At 35.9% G+C, this 18771-nt stretch overlaps 1 protein-coding gene across 15 annotated transcripts in view; it reads left to right on the top strand.

Moving 5' to 3' along the window:
- CCDC148 (coiled-coil domain containing 148) overlaps positions 1–18771 on the top strand; it is a 281502-nt gene that overhangs the window by 79941 nt on the left and 182790 nt on the right. For all 15 annotated transcript variants that reach the window (XM_049106215.1, XM_049106213.1, XM_049106210.1 and 12 more), the window contains 2 exons: positions 14165–14303; positions 16474–16680. In XM_049106215.1, coding sequence (XP_048962172.1) covers positions 14165–14303; positions 16474–16680 — 346 coding nt within the window. The remainder of the gene's footprint in view (positions 1–14164; positions 14304–16473; positions 16681–18771) is intronic.

Raw genomic sequence — 18771 nt, 5'->3', positions numbered from 1 at the left:
TGAAGCCTGAATCTTTCCTGACCCACACTTTTTCTTACATTTCTGTGGGGATTGTCACGTGTTCTTGGGCAGACACTTTTTAGGCTTATAAGAGCCCCGGTCCTCCCTTGTCTCTCTGCCTTCTTTTTTTCCATCCCTTTACCTTGCAGTAAAGCTCAGAAAAGAAATTAATAATATATCATTTATATGTGCGGATCGATTAATTAATTACACTTTAATTGAAACTCAGTCACAATGAAATGCTAACTCAACCATGAACTTAGTTGAAGTCTTTAATTGTAAAATAAACATCCTCTCTCCTTCCCCATCCCAATCTTGTTGAAGAGATTTTAGAGCTTATCAAGTAAGAAGGAGATGTTTTTTAAAATTTTATTCTTTTGTTTTTCTGGGGAATGGATTATAATCAGGCTGCTTGTGGCTAGGTAAATTTGACTTCTTCCTTTTTAAGCATGCTGACTGCCCTATTACCTTTCCTCCCAGATGCGTCTTGGCCCACTAGGAAATCTGGCTGAGACTGGTGTTTCTGAGTTAGTAGCTCCTAAACATGGACAAGTTTGCCTTGGTAGCCTAAGTGGATACTTTCCACTAAGACCTATCCTTCACAGCTCATTTTCCTACTTCCCTTGTCATGTGAACTCAGTTTCTGCTCTTCCTTTGTACAGTGCTGTACCACTCAGAAAAAGTTGAGATTCACAGTTCCATTGTCATTACTGAAGGTTAAATAGAGAATAAGATGAAAATATATTACATGCTAAGATTTCTGCAGTGGGAAGACACACTGAGGGAAAAATAGCTTAAGAAAGCTTAGTGGAGGAAGTAAAGTTCACTACAGAGTTTAAAGATTGAGTAGAATTAGAAAAAGGCAGAAAGGAAGCAGGGAGGACATTCTAAGAAGGGATATTAAATGATTAGACTGTAAACCCCTTGAAGACAAAATAATTTATTAGCAATATTTGTATCCTTAACACCTAGCAGAACCTTAGCACCTAGCACATCCTGGCACATAGTAGCTTTCAAATAAATAATTGTTCAGTTGAGTTGAATTAAAGGTGAAAACAATGAAGGTGAGAGTGGCAAGGCATGTTATGGGAGCAGTAGGAATCCACTCTGGAGAAATATAGGTTCATAAGTTCTAGTTTAAAGTCTGCTTGCCACATGTAATTGTCCAAAATAAATTTTATATAATTACTGATATTTTTACTTGGTGAATGTTTATTGAGTAATCCTTAACATAAGTGATTTCTGCTAAACTCCTTGGTAGGGGCGCCAGTAGACAGACTAGACTAGAATATGTCCTTGCCATTTAGAAGGCTTAGAATATTTAGGGGAAGCAACATATATACACATGTATCCCGACCAAATAAGAACTACATGTAAACATTAACTGAAGAGACTATTTTATAAAAATGCTTGTAATGAATGATGAAGCATCAATAAAATTGAGTTTTCAGGAGTACTTTCTTTGAGGAGAAAAAAAGAGTAAATGGACTATTTTGAATAAATACAGAGGTGGTTGGCATCAGCAATCTGTGACTGCTGGGCAGTAAGTCACATAAATGTACTATTCTAATTCGCAAAATGAATGATATGTTTAGCTATAATATTAATTGGACTTATAGATTGCCAGTGTCTGCCACTATGTTGATATGGCCATTTCCCATTTTGCTTCTAGCTATTAGGCCTTATGAGAATTCATATAGATTGTGTACATATATGTACATACCTACACAAGTGAGTGGATGCTTATTTTAAACAGATGTGTGGTGCTATGACATAAGAAAGTTGAAATATTGAGGGGACATTTTTTAATTATAACATTTTCATTGGGCTAAAGGCAGTGGATGCATGGTTAACCCCAACATTTATTTTAATTCCTTCTATTTTGTAGCAGCTCATTGGTTTGGGTTGGAAAGACTCTATCCCCATATCCAAAGGTAGGCTCTGGATGGGAGTTTGTACCAGTCAGTAACCTTATTTCCCCTGAGCTACAGCAACTAGATGTTACTCTGACATGGGAAGCTATTGGAAGTAAAAGTGTGAGAGCAGTGTGGAGTAACAAGACCTAACGTGTTTTAGCAGGATCACTTTGGGAGTTGCTGTGTTTAAGATGGAGGTAGAGAGGGACAAGAAAAGATTGAACACTTAGGAGGTTACTAAAGTAACCTAGGTGGGAGATAATGGTGGCCTGGATCAGGAAGTGGGGGTGTTATGAAATAGCCAGCTTTTGAACATATTTTAAAGGTAGAACCAACAGCATCTGCTGAAGAGTTCAAAAGGCATGTGAAAAAGAGTAACAAAAGAATAATCAAAATTTTTGAGGTTGAGCAACTGGGAAGATGTAGTTACCATCAACTGAGATGGGGAAGACTATAAGAAAAGTAGGGTTGTGCTATGTGGAAGACCAGATGTTTCGGTTTAGACATGGGTTTGAGTTCCTGTCAGATATCCAAGTACAGATTCTGGGAAGGAAGTCAGTTATATGACTTTGGAGTCCAGGAGAGAGATCTGAGCTGGAGATTCATATTGGTGAGTCATCACCATGAAAATGGGTGTGATCGCCAAAATAGTGAGTGAAGAGACAAAGGAGAGATCAAAGATGGATCCCTAGGTCTGCTGGCATTAAAGCATCAGCAAGGAGAGGGGTAACCCAATACTGTATGCTGAGGAAAGGTCTATTAGATATGAAGAAAACCAAGGAACTATACTGTCCTGGAAGGCAAATGGAGAAGAAGTGGTCAGCAGTGTGAGTTGAGGAGGGATGATCACTGAATAAATGCTGCTAAGTCAAATAAATATGGCTGATAATGGACTGTTTGCTCGAGATGATAAGCAACTGTTGAGTCATTGATAACCATTTTCATTGAAGAAGTGGGAACAGATGCCCAATTGGGTTTGATTTAAGTGAATGGGAGGAGAGAATTGAAGACAATGAGTATAGACCAGCTCTTCTGAGAAGTTCTTTGTAAATGAGAGCAAGAAAGTAGGGCCAGACTTTTATGTTGTTGATTTGTCTTTTGTTTTGCTTAAAATGGGGGAAATATTACTCTGTTTGATACTGATAAGAATAATCCAATAATGGGATTTGGTACACAAATAGAGGAACAAACAGATCTACCCCAGTAACAGGTAGAGACACACAGTACATGGTGCGGGTACTGAGAGGTGAATAGATGTCATAGTGGCAGTCCATGGAACTCTGGGTAGGAATTCCAAATACAGATGACAAAGAAATTTATGAAAACCTTTCTACTCATCAAAGCAATAAACATTTTTTTTTATTGGTGTTCAATTTACTAACATACAGAATAACCCCCAGTGCCCGTCACCCATTCACTCCCACCCCCCGCCCTCCTCCCCTTCCAACACCCCTAGTTCGTTTCCCAGAGTTAGCAGTCTTTACGTTCTGTCTCCCTTTCTGATATTTCCCACACATTTCTTCCCCCTTCCCTTATATTCCCTTTCACTATTATTTACATTTTTTTAAAATACTCAGATTTTTACCTATAAGATGGTAAAACATAAAAAATTATCCAAAGTTGAAAATATAGAAGAAATGGGCATTTTCATACATGAATGGTATATAAATTCTTTTGGAAAGCAATCTGACACTATGTCATCAAAAATTTTTATAAAGGTGAGTAATTGTTTAGAAATAATCTTAAAGAAAACAATCATAGATGTGAAATAAATAGTTGGCTTCAAGGATATTCAACATTGTTTTTTTCCTTTCATTCGTGATAGCAAAATCCTTAAGGTGACAAAATAGCCAACAATTAGAGGATTATCTCCATTAATTATGATATATCCACTTTCATTAATAATTATATTAAACAATTTATAATGGTACAAATAACTGCAATAAGTTGCTATGCAATTAGAAATTAGTCTGAAAAATAGTGGATTCTCTTTTTTTTCCTTTTCCTTCTGAAAGTGTTACATCTACATTTATAAAGCTACAGAAAAAAGACTGGAAGTTTATCTAAACAAGCAATAACAACAGTTATCTCCAGGAGGTAAAATTATACATAATTTGGCATACCTGTTGTTTTTGTAAAACAAAAACACAGATTTTTTTAAATCTAAAGAGTGAAGGGGATACTGTTGATATTTAATGACTGTTAAATGACATGACAGGTATATGCCATTTTAATCCTCAATACAGCCCATTTAAAAAATGACTTTACAGATGAAGAAACTGCAGCTAAGTGGAAAGTGAAGAATTTCTCCAAAGTTTCTGAGGTAGCAGATAGTTGAACAGGAATGAGTTTCTTCTGCTCATCTGAATTGACAGCTTTTCCCTCACACTATACCACTTCAAGCATGTACATATATCAGTTGTGTTGGTCATGCATTGATTACTAGATCAGTGCTGTTGAATAGAAGTATGACGCGAGCCACAGATTTGAACCTCATATAATGATAATTTAAAATTTTTAAGTAGCCATGTTAAAATATTCCTTAAAAGATGAAATTTATTTTAATAGTATATTTCATTTAACTCAATACTTCAAAACATTATAATTTTAATATATAATCAATATTTTAAAATTATTGAGATACAATACATTCCATTTTCACATGAAGTCTTTGAAATCTGGTCTGCAGATAACCCTTGCAGCACACCTTAATTGGGACTAGCTATGTGTTAAGTCCTGAATAGTCACATGTGGCTTGTGGCTACTGTCTTGGATAGCACAGCTTTAAAGAATGTTGTCTTCTACTCTAACTTACATATATTTTAAATCTGACTACAGTTGAACCTATTTCTTTATTCAATATGTATAAAGCTATTTAGATTCTATTTAGCCTGTATTTCATTAGTAACATGAAGACAAGTTTAATTGCTTGTTTTAGACTCAGATGAGATTGTGGCTTTAATTTCCTAATATTTGGATGAATTAATCATATAGATGAGACATAATTGTCTGATGCTCCATTTAGCTATGTCAGATCTGAAGCCAATATGCAGCAAAAGCTATAGAGAGATAACAAATAATTTCTACTTTATTGCTTGATAGGTATATTAAATTTTAAATATTGATTCATAATTATTATCCTATTATTTTATGAGATCAGAATCTGAGTACTATTTAAAATTCACAATGATTATAACAATTTTGCCCTCTGTGTGTACATTATCAAGGCCTGTAGTTTCAATTAAATTATTTTAATTTACTCTGTGAAGTTACTTGTTAGTAAATTTCAAGATAACTGTTTGGTTGCCTTATATACATGTTTCCTTATATATATATTTTATCTTAATACAGAAATAATTACATTTATTACAGAAATTTTTTTAAAAATCAAGACAAGCAAAGAGAAGTGAAAGTTAGTCTTAGGTTCCCAACACTAAGAGATAGTCTCTGGTAGCATTTTTATATATTTAAGTTATATGTATATTGTTTATAAAAATGGAAACATACTCTACACGTACTCATTGTTTTTCCTGTTTGTGAATGAAGTCCAATATTATTCATTTTTCCAATCAATGTTTACTAACCTATGTTTTAGGTTGCTGTATTAAATATTCCTTTACAACATATTTTTTATTATATGCATGATATTACAATATGTGGTTGTACCAGATAAATTCAACCCATTTCCTGGTTTTGGATTCATTTTGATATTTGTTTAAAAACCTTGGAACAAATAACTCTGTTGCTGTATTTTGAGTAATCCCATGATATTCACTTAACATGAATTTCTGGAAGTGAATTGCTGAGTCAAAAGGACTGAAAAATTCTAACGTTTTTAAGAGTATTGCTATATTGCTCTCCAGAAAAGTAGAAAATTTATACATTGACCAGCAGACTTTCCATTGTTTGGCTCATCTTTTGGGCTTCATTGGATTTTGCAATCATGTGTGAATATCACCAGTGTCTTGCTCATATGCTCTTTCTCTCTCTTTTTCAATACTTATTTACGTAGCATAGCTCTGTCACTATCTTTATGTGAAAGTTTTGCCAACAGAATTGGCAAAAAAAGATGAAAAAGATAAGAGCCAGCATCAGAAGCCAGCACTCAATAAACAGTGAGTGGCTTCATGTAATTTTCTTTAAAATGTTTTTAATAAACAAATATTTACACATGAGGGTGTTGCTTGATAAATACAAGATAGAGGAAAGAGAGGGAAAGGAGCAGAATAACTGATACTTACTTACTTGATGATGTTACAACAAGTTAAAACATCGGGGCCTTAATTACCAGGTGGGATTCTTTTCTGAGAATGTAGTCTTGGAAATTTTAGAAAATTTCAGTGCCTGGGGATGTCCAATCTCATGTTCTACATGTCTGATCTGGGCTGGTTGTATGTCAAGGTTGAGACATGCTCTCCTCTGCTTCCCTAAGGGGAGAAGTGCTCAGAATTAGGAACATAATTATTTGAACATTAGCATGTTTACTTAGTCACATTGGTTATATGACCCACTTGTACAGCATCCTAGGTTACGGTAACTCTCATTTTCTCTTGGCATATTCCAACATGGTTTGTCCAATCTGACTTCGCAATTTTTGCTAGAGAGAAGCCATGATTGTAGACTATGATTTATTTTTGTCACATATATTTAACAGCTTTCTCTTAAATATGTCATTGAAAATACTTAATTACTTTATGACTCTTGAACTAAAAGCCATATTTGACAATTGTTCAACCTTCTTTTGGTTTGTTATGGGAATGAAGTATATTTTAAGTTCTTTTGGCTAAGGTGGAATGCATTTTATCAAGGGAAAAAAATGGATGCAGTTTCTGTAGTGTACCCCAAAAGCTAATCTTAAAGTTTGCTTGATTAATTAATAATTCAGCTTGTATAATTACTCAGATGTTTGTTTAAATATGTCTGTGAAAATATAAGAATAGTGGCTATAAGTTTCTAGATTCAACCATCCTTATTGTTAAAATCACTGCAGCCCGTATCTGCCTTCTTGATATAATTGTTTCAGCTAGAAACTACACAGTGTAGTGTTGTCTGAAGCTACATTTTTAATACTTTTGAAGACTGAAAAATCTGGGTTTTGCAGGATGAAGGAGTGGGAGTCATTTATGAGAGGTTTCTCTTCTTTGCTGGATGTGAAATCAAATTAATCCTGAGTAAATCAGATTGGAGAAAATGGAAACAGCAGGTTGAAAGATTTGTGCCCAGGAAAATTGACATATGTTATTTTAACCTGGTTAATACAGATAGAATTTATTATTAAAATAATAAAATATGTGTAGCATATTCCTTATACCTTGAGGCCCAATCCTTTGAGGAAACCATATCATTAGAACTGAGGCTATGAAGAACCAGTAATGTAAGAAATTATAATCAACATGCTCAGACTTATGTCTATCTGCCATATTAGTGCCTATGCAAGAAAATAAAGTTGAATATTGATAATGTCTAAAAAATAATAAACTGAGAAAGAGGACTGTCAGTACTAATCAATTCTTATAATTTTTTAGTGATTACTGACAGTTGATTTGAAGTGATATTCTCCTATTTTTATGTGGCATTTAAAATTTCAAAAGCCTGAGGCACCTGGCTAGCTCAGTCATAACAGCATGTTACTCTTGATCCTAGGGTTGTGAGTTCAAGCCCCACTTTGGGCATGGAGCCTACTTAAAAAATAAATAAGTAAATAAAATTTCAAAAGCCCTCAATGGTTAATTGAATTTTTCCTCATGCCATCCCAAAGAAGTAGACCAGTTTTATTATTCTTAAAACTGAGTCTTAATGTCTGTACAGGTAACTTTATTCACTTCAACTTTATTGCACTTAAAAATGTTCTTACTTCCTCAAAATGAAAAATAAAATAGTAACATGGTTGCAAATTCTGGATCAGCAGAATTTTAAAAATGGAGCATATAACATGCTCGTAGATGATCTTGTCTTTTTTTTTATTTTTATTTATTTATGATAGTCACACACAGAGAGAGAGAGGCAGAGACATAGGCAGAGGGAGAAGCAGGCTCCATGCACCGGGAGCCTGACGTGGGACTCGATTCCGGGTCTCCAGGGTCGCACCCTGGGCCAAAGGCAGGAGCTAAACCGCTGCGCCACCCAGGGATCCCATGATCTTGTCTTTACTGATTCTATACATTTGAGTTTGAGTTGGTTATGTTTAGTTTTGGGTTTTTGTCTTAAAAATGGCCCTTGATGTTGAACACCTGACAGTTGCTAATCATCTGAGGAATGTTACCGTAGATAGTGGTCTCTGGACATATTGGATCTGCATCTCTTTAATCTCTATATCCTTCATAGCACTTTCCTTCCAAAGCAATATTAGGATGCCATATTTAAAAAGTCATTTTTTCTTTCCGTCAGTTAGCTATCAAATAGGGTATCTTTGGCTATAAGTAAGAAAATCTCAACACAAGTCAATACCACTTAAGCAATAAGGAGATTTCTTTTCTTATTTCCCAAAAAGTGCAGAAGTAGAGAAGTCCAAGCACAGTGAAGTCTGGGTTTTCTGCATTCTGTGCCCTGCCTTCCTACAAGTTAGATGCTTCCTGCAGCAGTTCCCACCATAATATTCAGAGGCAGAAAAGGACCATTTCTTCCTTGTAAGCTAGGAAAACTTTGCCTTAGAAGACTTCTCTTTACATTTCATTGGCCAGAATTGGGTCTTTCATCCATGCTTATACCAAACACTGACCAGAAGAACAGGATGCTTGTAAATAGATAATTGTTAATGGATTAAATCAATCAAGATTCAATCTCAGGGATGGGGATGGTGCTCACCTTCCCTGGAGAGGGCGCCCTATGGAAGAAGGTAGATCTTGAATAAAATTAGGATTCTGGTGGGCAGAAGCAGGAGTAGGGGCAATGTTTGCTACAATTACCTTTTCCTTATACTTCTTATGATGAATATAATTATTTAAAACCCAGCACATGGAGTGGTTGAGCTATTATATTTTACTTTTAACAGGCTGTTTTATCCCCTGATCTCAAAACTTCCACTAGGAGTTATATTGCCTCTTAAAATTGTGTAGATGGATGTAGGGATAAGGTGGTTTAGGAGTCTTGCCATCAACCCAGCTACTCCACTTCTAAAAAATACACATGGTAGTAAAAAAAAAAATCAAGCTTTCTATGACAACTATTACCACCCTCCCCCATCTAAGAAAAAACACTGTACTTGCTATGTAAATAGCAATTACAACTTCCAAATAAGTCACTAAACCTCCTCTTCTGGACAGATTCATACCCCTAAACCTTTCTATGAAAAATTCTGGAGTCATCAATTTTAGAACTCTGCCATAGTTTTACTTTCCTGTCACCTCTCAAAGACTATGGCTTTGGATGCTGATGCAAGTTCTTGCTTTATCCTATGGGCAATTTTGTTGTTCATTCTTTAATTCAGTGGATTTTGGCCATGCTTCTACATTTCATTTTAGCCAAAAGGCTGAGAAGCAAAGGTCATACTTCTGAGAGCCTACTTTATTCTAGCCATCAGCTCCCACCTCAGTAGGCAGACTGGGTGGAGCTTGGGACCCTGAAGGTGAGAACTACTAAGTGAGAATAGATTTCCTGGAAAGAAATGTACTTACTCAAACAAAACCCAAGGAGGAGATTCTGTTGGTCAGAAATAAGTGTAAGGCTGGGGAGCCCCCTGTAAACCAGGCTAAAAATCAAAGATAGATTTATATTTGAATAAAGGGAGTGGGGTGGAGTGAGGAGACAGTTTCAGGAACCAGGCTGATTAGATTCAGTGTTTGAGTCTGAGTCGGAAAGACAACATTAAAATGTAGAATCAAGTTGTATTTCCTAGAAGGTCAGACCCAGTGTAGCCAAATAAGCCGATTACATCAGAACTATTTTTTATTCACATTAATCCATCAGTGAACCAATCCTGCTTCTTAGTGGTGAGAAGCACTAGATGTCTCCTGCCACTGTTATACTAGAAGAGTTAAGAATTTTTCTCTAGGCTAGATTCACTATGGCCAGTTGCCAATCTCGAGCTAGCTGTTGGATGTATCAGGCAGCTTAAGGAGGTGCTACCATTTTGCTGGAAAACTCCCTTCACTCTGAGAAAATTATAAAACAATTTTCAGCCATTTGTGAACACCATGTTTAGTTTCATAGACTTATATCTGCTATTAAAATACTTTGTTACCCTCATGTACCTTGTTTGCCATCATTGGCTACCTCTCTGCCTCTCCTCCACCACAAATGTATTTTGATGGAACCAGAATGTTAAGGAAGTGACTTAAGCATGACTAAGAAGAAAACTAGTAGTTCATTTAATTGTGAGTCAGTTTAGGATTTTTGGATGATCCAAACGGGTAGAATTAGGGAGACTTATCAACCCTGGTGTAGTTTGATTCTCACAGCTGACATTCTCCTTTTCTAAATTACCTATTTTGTCTCACATCCTGGGATATCATGATAAAATTATATCATGGGACTTCATTATGGGGCAGGGATGGGGGGGTGGGTGGAGATTGAATGGTAGATACTTCACATTTTTAGAGTCTGGAATTCCCTGAAGTATTAGAAGTGCCCAGGAAGCCTGGAAACTATAAAATCTTGTGCTATTATAAAGATGAAAATTATGAAACATTTTAAATTAGAAAATTTGGGTGGACAAAAAGAAAAGAAATTGCACAGACCTGCCAAGGATTTTTTTTTTTGTCTAAAGATAATTTAAAAATTGCAGAAGTTTAGGATAATTTTAAAGCCTTCTTTAAACTTTTTAAAATTATAGAGTCACTTTTCAAATTTAGAAATCTGGATAAGTGATCAGAATAGTTTTCAATAGCTGCATAATTTAGCTACTTCTGTTATTGGAATCACTAGCAAAGCAATTAAACAGAAAACTTTGGAAGGTAAAACAGGAACTTTGGAAGGTAAAAGCTAACCTTAGTTATTCTATATAGCTTAGCTTTTTATATAGATTTTCCTGTACAATGAAAAGACGATTAGTAAAGATAAATTTTCAGATTGGAATTTAGAAATACAGATTTATTAAATTTGATTTTATTTTAGGGGCCAAGTAGGAAACAGCTACTTTGTTATTGTGAAGAGGCTATTATGTTTGAATATTCCTTTAGATTTTTACTATCCAGAAGACTCAGTGTATATATAATGGTGGGAGCTTTCTCCCTTGCAAACAGCATCCTAATGGAGATGATGTATGACGGTGCCATTAACTATTGCCAGTGTGAATATTTGCCTCAAAATTTAGGCCTGTGGCTCTGGAAACTGCTATAAATACTCTAAAATAATAACATTGTGAGTATTTATGTATCATTTTAAGTATGTTTTTTGTTTCTATTCCATGTATTCTAGAAAAATGACTTACAATTTGTGTAATTGTGGTAATTGGAAAAAGCTGTTGAGATGTGAGGTTTCTAAAATCAATAAGAAGAGCAAAATGGATGTGATCATTTGTAGCATGCTTGCTTTGAAATAGTTTTGATGTTGTATTATCATTTCATATGTTTAAGTGGTTTTGATGTTGTTGCTAAAATGGCACCTAATTAATACATTCACACAATACATTAAAATGCACTCAGTGCCACAAATTCTCCTGCTGTTGCATTTATTTATAGCAATGTACACTGCTTAATGTGTGCTTTTATTTGAAAAGCATTTTTGTAAATGTTTGCCATTTATACTTTCTTTTTGAGTGTAGCCGCAATCTTGTACCACCATTCAATATGAAAGATCATCAAAGCAATTAACTTAGAAGTACTTCTCCATTTACCAAAGGATTAAAACTATCTTTGAAAATTATAGGTAAGACAGTTTAGAGATCATCTTAGGTCAGGTTCTGTAGAAGAAAAGCTGAGACAGAAATGGTAAAAACAAGTGATTTGTTGGGAAATACTCTCAGAAGGATGGTAAGGGGAAGAAGGAAAGAGGAGAGGAAAATGTCTATGTATGGAGGTGATCTCAGTGGAAATGGGCTGCAGTTTGCTCCCACAGTGAAACTCTAGAGCATGAATGGTATCATGGGATTAGTTCCATCAGGAGGTAAGTGAGCTGGCGGTTCTATACCCAATGTCAGCCAAACATTGGTTGCAGCTGGCCTTCAAAAACAGGTAGGAGAGAAACATTTTGGGTGAGACAGTTCCCATTTGGTCCAGGACAATTCTCCAGTGAATGGAGGTACATCTGTGAATTATCAGCATTTTGGTGATGGGACTTTGAGCCAATAAGGGAGATATGGCATAACACAACAGCATCCACTGTATAGATGAATGACAACTTAAGAGATTGGACAATTTATTGGACCTTGATTCTGTTACTTTCCCCTCCTCAGCACACACCCTACTACATACATCCACATTTATAATCAAATAAAGGTGGAAAGTCAAACCATGTTCAAGTCCCTTTGATTAGGAAACAGTTTAAAAGTATGAATGAAGACATGGACTTCAGGTCAATTTTTTTGTTGTTGTTGTTACTTGTGGTGCAGTAAAAGAGAATTTATGTGGCTAACTGCTATTAAAATACATTTTTGTTATCATGAATGAAAATGAGTTCAAGAGAGGAGCTTAGGTATTATCCGTGAAGACTTGAGGGTGGTGTTTTGTTTCGTTTTTTTAAAGATTTTTATTTCTCTATCTGAGAGAGAGAGAGCACAAGCGGGGGGTGGGATGGAGTGGGATGAGGTGGGGGGCAGAAGGAAAGGGAGAAGCAGGCACCCCGCTGAGCAGGTAGGCTGACTCGAGGCTCAACACCAGGACCCTAAGATCATGACCCAAGCTGAAGGTAGAAACTTAACTGACTGAGCCACCCAGGCGCCCTAGACTTGAGAGTATTTTAAATGCCAAGTACACTCAGGCAAGAATTTCTGCAGGTTCATACCCCTATTTGAAATGCTTTGTTTGCAGAAGGCTTCGACTGTCTATGCATTCATAACTGATTCAGACAGAACCAATACACTTGGTGTGTTCAATGAAACAACTCCTCTCAAAGTATTTCTCTGCCATAGATTATTGTGTCATACAGAAGTGTGGAGTATGCTTCCTAGCAGAGCACCTCCAACCCTCTTTTTTCTTCCCATTATAGAGCTGTTAGTAAAGATTATCTTCTTTGAAAGAGAATTTTTTCTTTCTTGCTACTTACTGGAATAATGAAATGCTTTACAAAAACTAGGTAACCTTGTATGAGGACGGTGGAATTCCCATTAGTATCACTGATTTAAAGAGCTTTTTATTCTATTTTAAGTTGTCAAATATTTTTCAAGGGCATAGAAGACATATGAGAAATTCTTTGAATTGCACAATTAACTTCAAAGTAGAAGATCATTGATATAGTAGAAATAAACAATAGCAAGTCTCCATCTTGGATCAAAGAAATACTTGTTGCTAATAATATTCTCTCTGATTGCATCTGTATTTGATTATTCCAATTTATTAAGCAGGAATAATAATATGCAAATAAACCCAGAATGATAAAGAGACATTAATTCCGTTTATACTTCAAGCTGATATTGCAACCTTTCCACTCTGCACAGGGCTTTGCTAAAACCTTATGTAGAACACAAACCAGGCCAGTGCCTAGGAGTTTCCTGAAATGATAAAGGCATTTTTGGTGTAGGGTGGACATGTTTTTAGGTAGGGCCTTGAAGAGTTGTTCCTATTTATAAATTATTTTTTTAGTGATCTGAAATTTAATACCACTGGTAATCTTCTCACTAATATTATCTAGTCTTAATTCCATAGTGAGAAGTTGAAAGGGTAAAGTAAATGACAATTTTAGACTTATTTTAAAGTGAAACTTTAAATAAGTGCTTTCCTCAGGCCTTAATTTCCTTTGTGTAATTGTTCATTTAGCTGTCTACATTTGTGCTTTCCTCCAGGAATAAAAATTCTTTTTATTCTGTATGTCTCAATAATTTATTTCCCCATGTTCATTTATTTCTCTCATTGGCCATGATTTAAAAAATATTATCATAGGAAGGATAGAATAAATATTTTTAAAATATTATGTCACTTGGCAAACTTCTTGAAATAATGCCTGGAATTTGTGGCAAGACCAATAAAGGATTAGAATTTAGAACCTTTTCTATAGCAAACATTTAATTTGGCTAATGTATTTAAAATAAACAAATAAACAAACACCAGGTTTCATTTTATGTAATCTGTACCATTTGTTAGTAGCTTGAGCAGTTTGAATTCTCTGTAACTCCATGGTTGCTTAACAATATGTTATGACTTTTTTATTGCTTCCAGAAATTTCCAGTTAAGTGAAGAAGACCACTGGATTTACCAGGCTGTTTTGGATCAGTATCCTGGAGATCTCTGTGGCAGAAGGACTCTGTATCTGAACATGTTACAAAGATATTTTCCTCACAAATCTAGGCATGATTTGGTGAGTGCTGGACTATAACAGCAAATTAAATAATTCTGGTGGTCAGTAATTACTAGGCAAAATTTATATTTTTAGATATAAATTTAAAATATATATACATTTTTTAAATTATTTTTTTCCTACACTCTAGCAAATAACAGAGTTATAGGTTGAGTCTCTCATTTGTCAAATCCTATGGTCCATAAGAAGGTGGAAAACCCTTTAAGCAATATTTATTCTCTTCCATGCTTGCTTGCACCAAGATCTTTACTGTGATCTCTTGGGTTCCTCTACCAGTGTTTGGCCTCTGGGTGCCTGTGCATTCACCTGCTCATCTTCAAAGATTCTGGAATCTCTGGGTCTTGAAAGTGGTGACAGCTCATCTATCCACAGAGCCTGTCACATCTGAGCCCTTCTGGTCATGGGGAAGCCAGCACTTGCCTTGGGGGCTGGCGCTTACCTATGTCATCCCCACAACAGTGATTCCACTTGATCCCCTTTGGTGAGTCTGAAACACAAATGCCCCAAATTAGAGCTCAGAGTCATGAATGAAATTTCCCCAAGAAAGTCCTGGGAAATTATTGTTTCATTCTTTAGTTCATAAGGCCACAAAGACAAGTAAACAAAAGTTACCATGTCACCAATTAACTTTACCATAACTCACCTTGACACATATGCAAACAAACACATGTGAACTCTTAACTTTTAAATGGGCCACGCTACAAAATATTATCACATACTCTGCACTTCTGTAATTATTTAAAATTAAGCAAGTAGAATTTACCTTATAGCAGTCATGTGTAAGCTCCTATAAGACGTATAACAGTGGATGAAAGAGTACTATTTTTATCCTATTTTACAGATAAAGAAACTTAAGCAAAGGTCACTTATCCAGATGACCATTCTCTCCTACCCCCATTCCCCCACCAACAATTATTTAATTCTGATCTTTATTTTGTTGTAGATACCTGTTATGTAAAAAACATGTTATGTAATAAATAATTCACTCTAGATTTTTAAAGTCTTAATTTATTAAATTGGATCATTATTTTTATTCCCCGTTGGTTCTATTTATTTCTGTAACCAGCTGTCATTTTTAACTTTGTAAGTTTTTGTATTTACCTGCTATTGACATGATAAAGATTTTTAAACTCACTTCTTACATTAGGTTGATTAGTATTCATTTCTGCATGGTGTATGCTTCCTTTCTTAGTGTTTGACAGATTTTAAGTATATTTTTAGCTTTTGGAAACAAAGCTCAGAAGTTTCCAGAACATATTTTAGTAACTGATATTTGGTCTAAGTGAATCCATAGCCTGTTTCATCCTGTACCTAATTAACCATAACTAAATTATTGTTTTAGGACAACCTTATCTTGCTTGCTAGATTCTTTTGTCACTCCACTTAGGGGTTAAATAATATATTAAATTCAGAGATGTGGTCTAAACTGGCAAAATAAAGAATTATGTAGGTCAATGGCTCTCAATTTCAGGAGACACAACTTTATATAAGGAGCATCTCAGAATCACCTACAAAGATTTTTCAAACTGCTCAGGCAATCTCCATTCCTGTTCTTCCCCTCAAGACTCTGAGATCTCTCATGGTTGAGATTTACTGCCAGCAGGAACTACCAGTACCCATGTTAGACTGTCCATGTCCATCAGGACTGCAGGATGGGAAAAGCTAACATAATTGCTGTAATTCCTTTAAATTTAGACATCCTATCACCTGAATATTTCAGTAATCAAGGGCAAACTGAGGTTTTAAGAATTATGATAGGAATATACTTTTATTGGCATGTGTCTAGGTGAAGCACTTGAAGTAATTGTTAAAATATCCCAACTGATTTAAAGATAGAACATTTTTGAAATTATATACAGGGGAAATAATGCTTTTTGTGAATAGTTTCATTGCTGTGTAGATGTGGAAGTTGTTTTAGGACTGCCTAGTGAGAGTCCACCCTATACAAGGAAACTAAGGACTTACAAACATTAAATAACTGGTCCTTAGTCACCAGTTAACCATCAGCTCATAACTTTCAGACTGGTACCTGGTCCTGGTTACTACATTCACAATTAAGATGTTTGTCCCCAGTTTTTCTAAATCATTGATTATAATTCATTTTAATAACAATGACATAAAGCATAGGCTCAGTTTCATAATAAGTGTCTGCCATCTGTTATCTTTTCAGGTGGAGCATGAGAAATATTGTGATCAATATCGCTTTGCTAGGGAGCAGCGAAGGATCCTGATATCAAATTGGAATAAGAACAGGAGAGACTTTATCCAGAAGGCTGTGCTGACCCTTGCGGAGGCCTGCGCAGCACATGCAATAGAGGGTACTTTGGCTAAGGACAGAAGAAAGCAACAGGAACTGTGTGCTCATCTGAAAGCCAAGGTGAGATGCTCTGCTGATGGTGTTTCAGGGTTTGCCCTGGTGTTCATTTAAGAACCCTTTTTCCCTTTTGCTCAAACCCAACCTAAAGTTTGGTTTCTCTAAAATTTTTATTTTGAATAAAACTGTTAGTTTGAACCATATGAAATTGCAATTCTTGTAGATCAACAGTAGTCAACAATCAACAATTTAATATGGTTCAAGTGGAAATTCCTGCAACAGGAGGTCAGTATTTAAGTCTGGATTGAGAGATACCCAACGTAAACCACAAATGCTGCACACCAGGGAAAGGTGCTGGATGAAAAAGCAGAAAGTAGCTATAAAGTGAAGTCTGATTCTGGCTCCCACACTCTTGGACCTCTCATTCACATTAAAGATGTAAAAAAAAAAAAAAAAGGGTACATTTACGAAGAGGGGAGAGGATTTGTGAAGAGATATGTTGGGAAGAGCCCGATGGGCAAAGCAAAAGGTGGAGTGGATGGGTTATTCCTCTTCTATAGCTCCAGTGAGCGGCCTCCAGTTTGACTTGGAAAGTTTAATGGGGAAGCCCTGCAGTTGGGGCTTGAGGATCAGTGTCTGATGCTCACAGGGAACTAGAGGAGCTGCTTCTGTGGCAGACTTGAAAACAAGGATGGCTGCTATGTTGCAAATAACTGCATTCCCCAGACTGGTCGCCAGTGCATGAGTCCTGGAGGCCCTATGTCGATGGATGTAGCCTCCCTAGGAGTGTTGGCAGGACCATTAAAAACCGATTTTATGGAGGTACAGCATCACATACAGTAAAGCACACAAATCTTTACTTATTGGTAAATGACATGGTAGGAGAATGATAGTGCAACAAGAAATTTTATTCTAGTGGTAGAAAAAAAATAACCTGCAGTTAATAGTTATACTACAGCAATTAATAGTGTATAAAAACAAATATCTCTTAAAACATTAGAGGAAAATGCCTGCTCTGCAGTGCTTTAAACAAAAAGATATTATATTGGGCATTGCATAAGCTTGGGCCCTAGAAGGGAGAGAGGCTGCATCCAAGCCTGATCTATCTACAATGGGCTATAGAGCTAAGGCACATTTCTTCGTCTGCAGCTGATAAGAAAACACACTAGGGTCAGAGACTAGGACAAGTCTTTATATACTCCTTAGTCTTGTTGATATTCAATTTGTGCACATTATCATTAGCCTTTCCACTGTGCTGTGGGGGTATTTTCTTCTTATTGTATTGTATTGAGGTAAACATGCAGTAAAGAGCAGAGAACATAAGTGTGTGACTGAATGAAATTTTACAGACATATATTGCCTCATGTAAAAACCACTGAGATGAAAATATAGGACGGGGACTCCTGGGTGGCTCAGCAGTTAAGCATCTGCCTTCAGCTCAGGATGTGATCCTGGAGTCCCGAGATCGAGTCCCACATCGGGCTCCCTGCAAGGAGCCTGCTTCTCCCTCTGTCTGTGTCTCTGCCTCTCCCTCTCTGTGTCTCTCATGAATAAATAAATAAATAAAATCTAAAAAAATAAAAAACAACAACAAAAAAGAAAATATAGAACGTTTCCTGAAGCTCAGTTTCCCTCATGCCTCTTCTCAGTATATATTACCTGCACCCATAACCTCTATTCTGAATTCATCACCATAAATTAGTTTTACTTATTCATAAATTTCATATAATTCAAATCATACAGTATATACTCTTGTACTTCCTTGACTTGTCATTTCTGTGAGTTTCATTCTTGTTGCATGTTGCAATTATTTGTTTTTCTTTGTTGCTGGGTAGTATTTCATTGTAGACATATACCACAATTTGCTTATATATTACCCTGTTAATAGAAATTTGTGTTATTTCCGGGTTTTTGTTCTTATGATAATGGTGCTAGAAACACTCTTGAACATGTCTTATGGTGGACATATGCACTCATTTCTATAGGATTTATACTTGAGAGTGGGATGGCTGGATCAGGTATGTTTAGCTTTTGTAAACACTGCCAAATAGTTTTCCAAAGAGGTTACACAAATTTGCAGCACAAATTTCAATTGCTTCATGTCCTAACCAACATTGGTTGGTTGCCAGTCTTTACTCTTAGCTCATCTAATGT

The sequence above is a fragment of the Canis lupus genome, chromosome 36 (assembly GCF_003254725.2).
Source record: "Canis lupus dingo isolate Sandy chromosome 36, ASM325472v2, whole genome shotgun sequence".
Lineage (NCBI taxonomy): Eukaryota > Metazoa > Chordata > Mammalia > Carnivora > Canidae > Canis > Canis lupus.
Note: the sequence above shows the minus strand (reverse complement) of the source record. Positions and strands in the feature narration are given on the sequence as shown.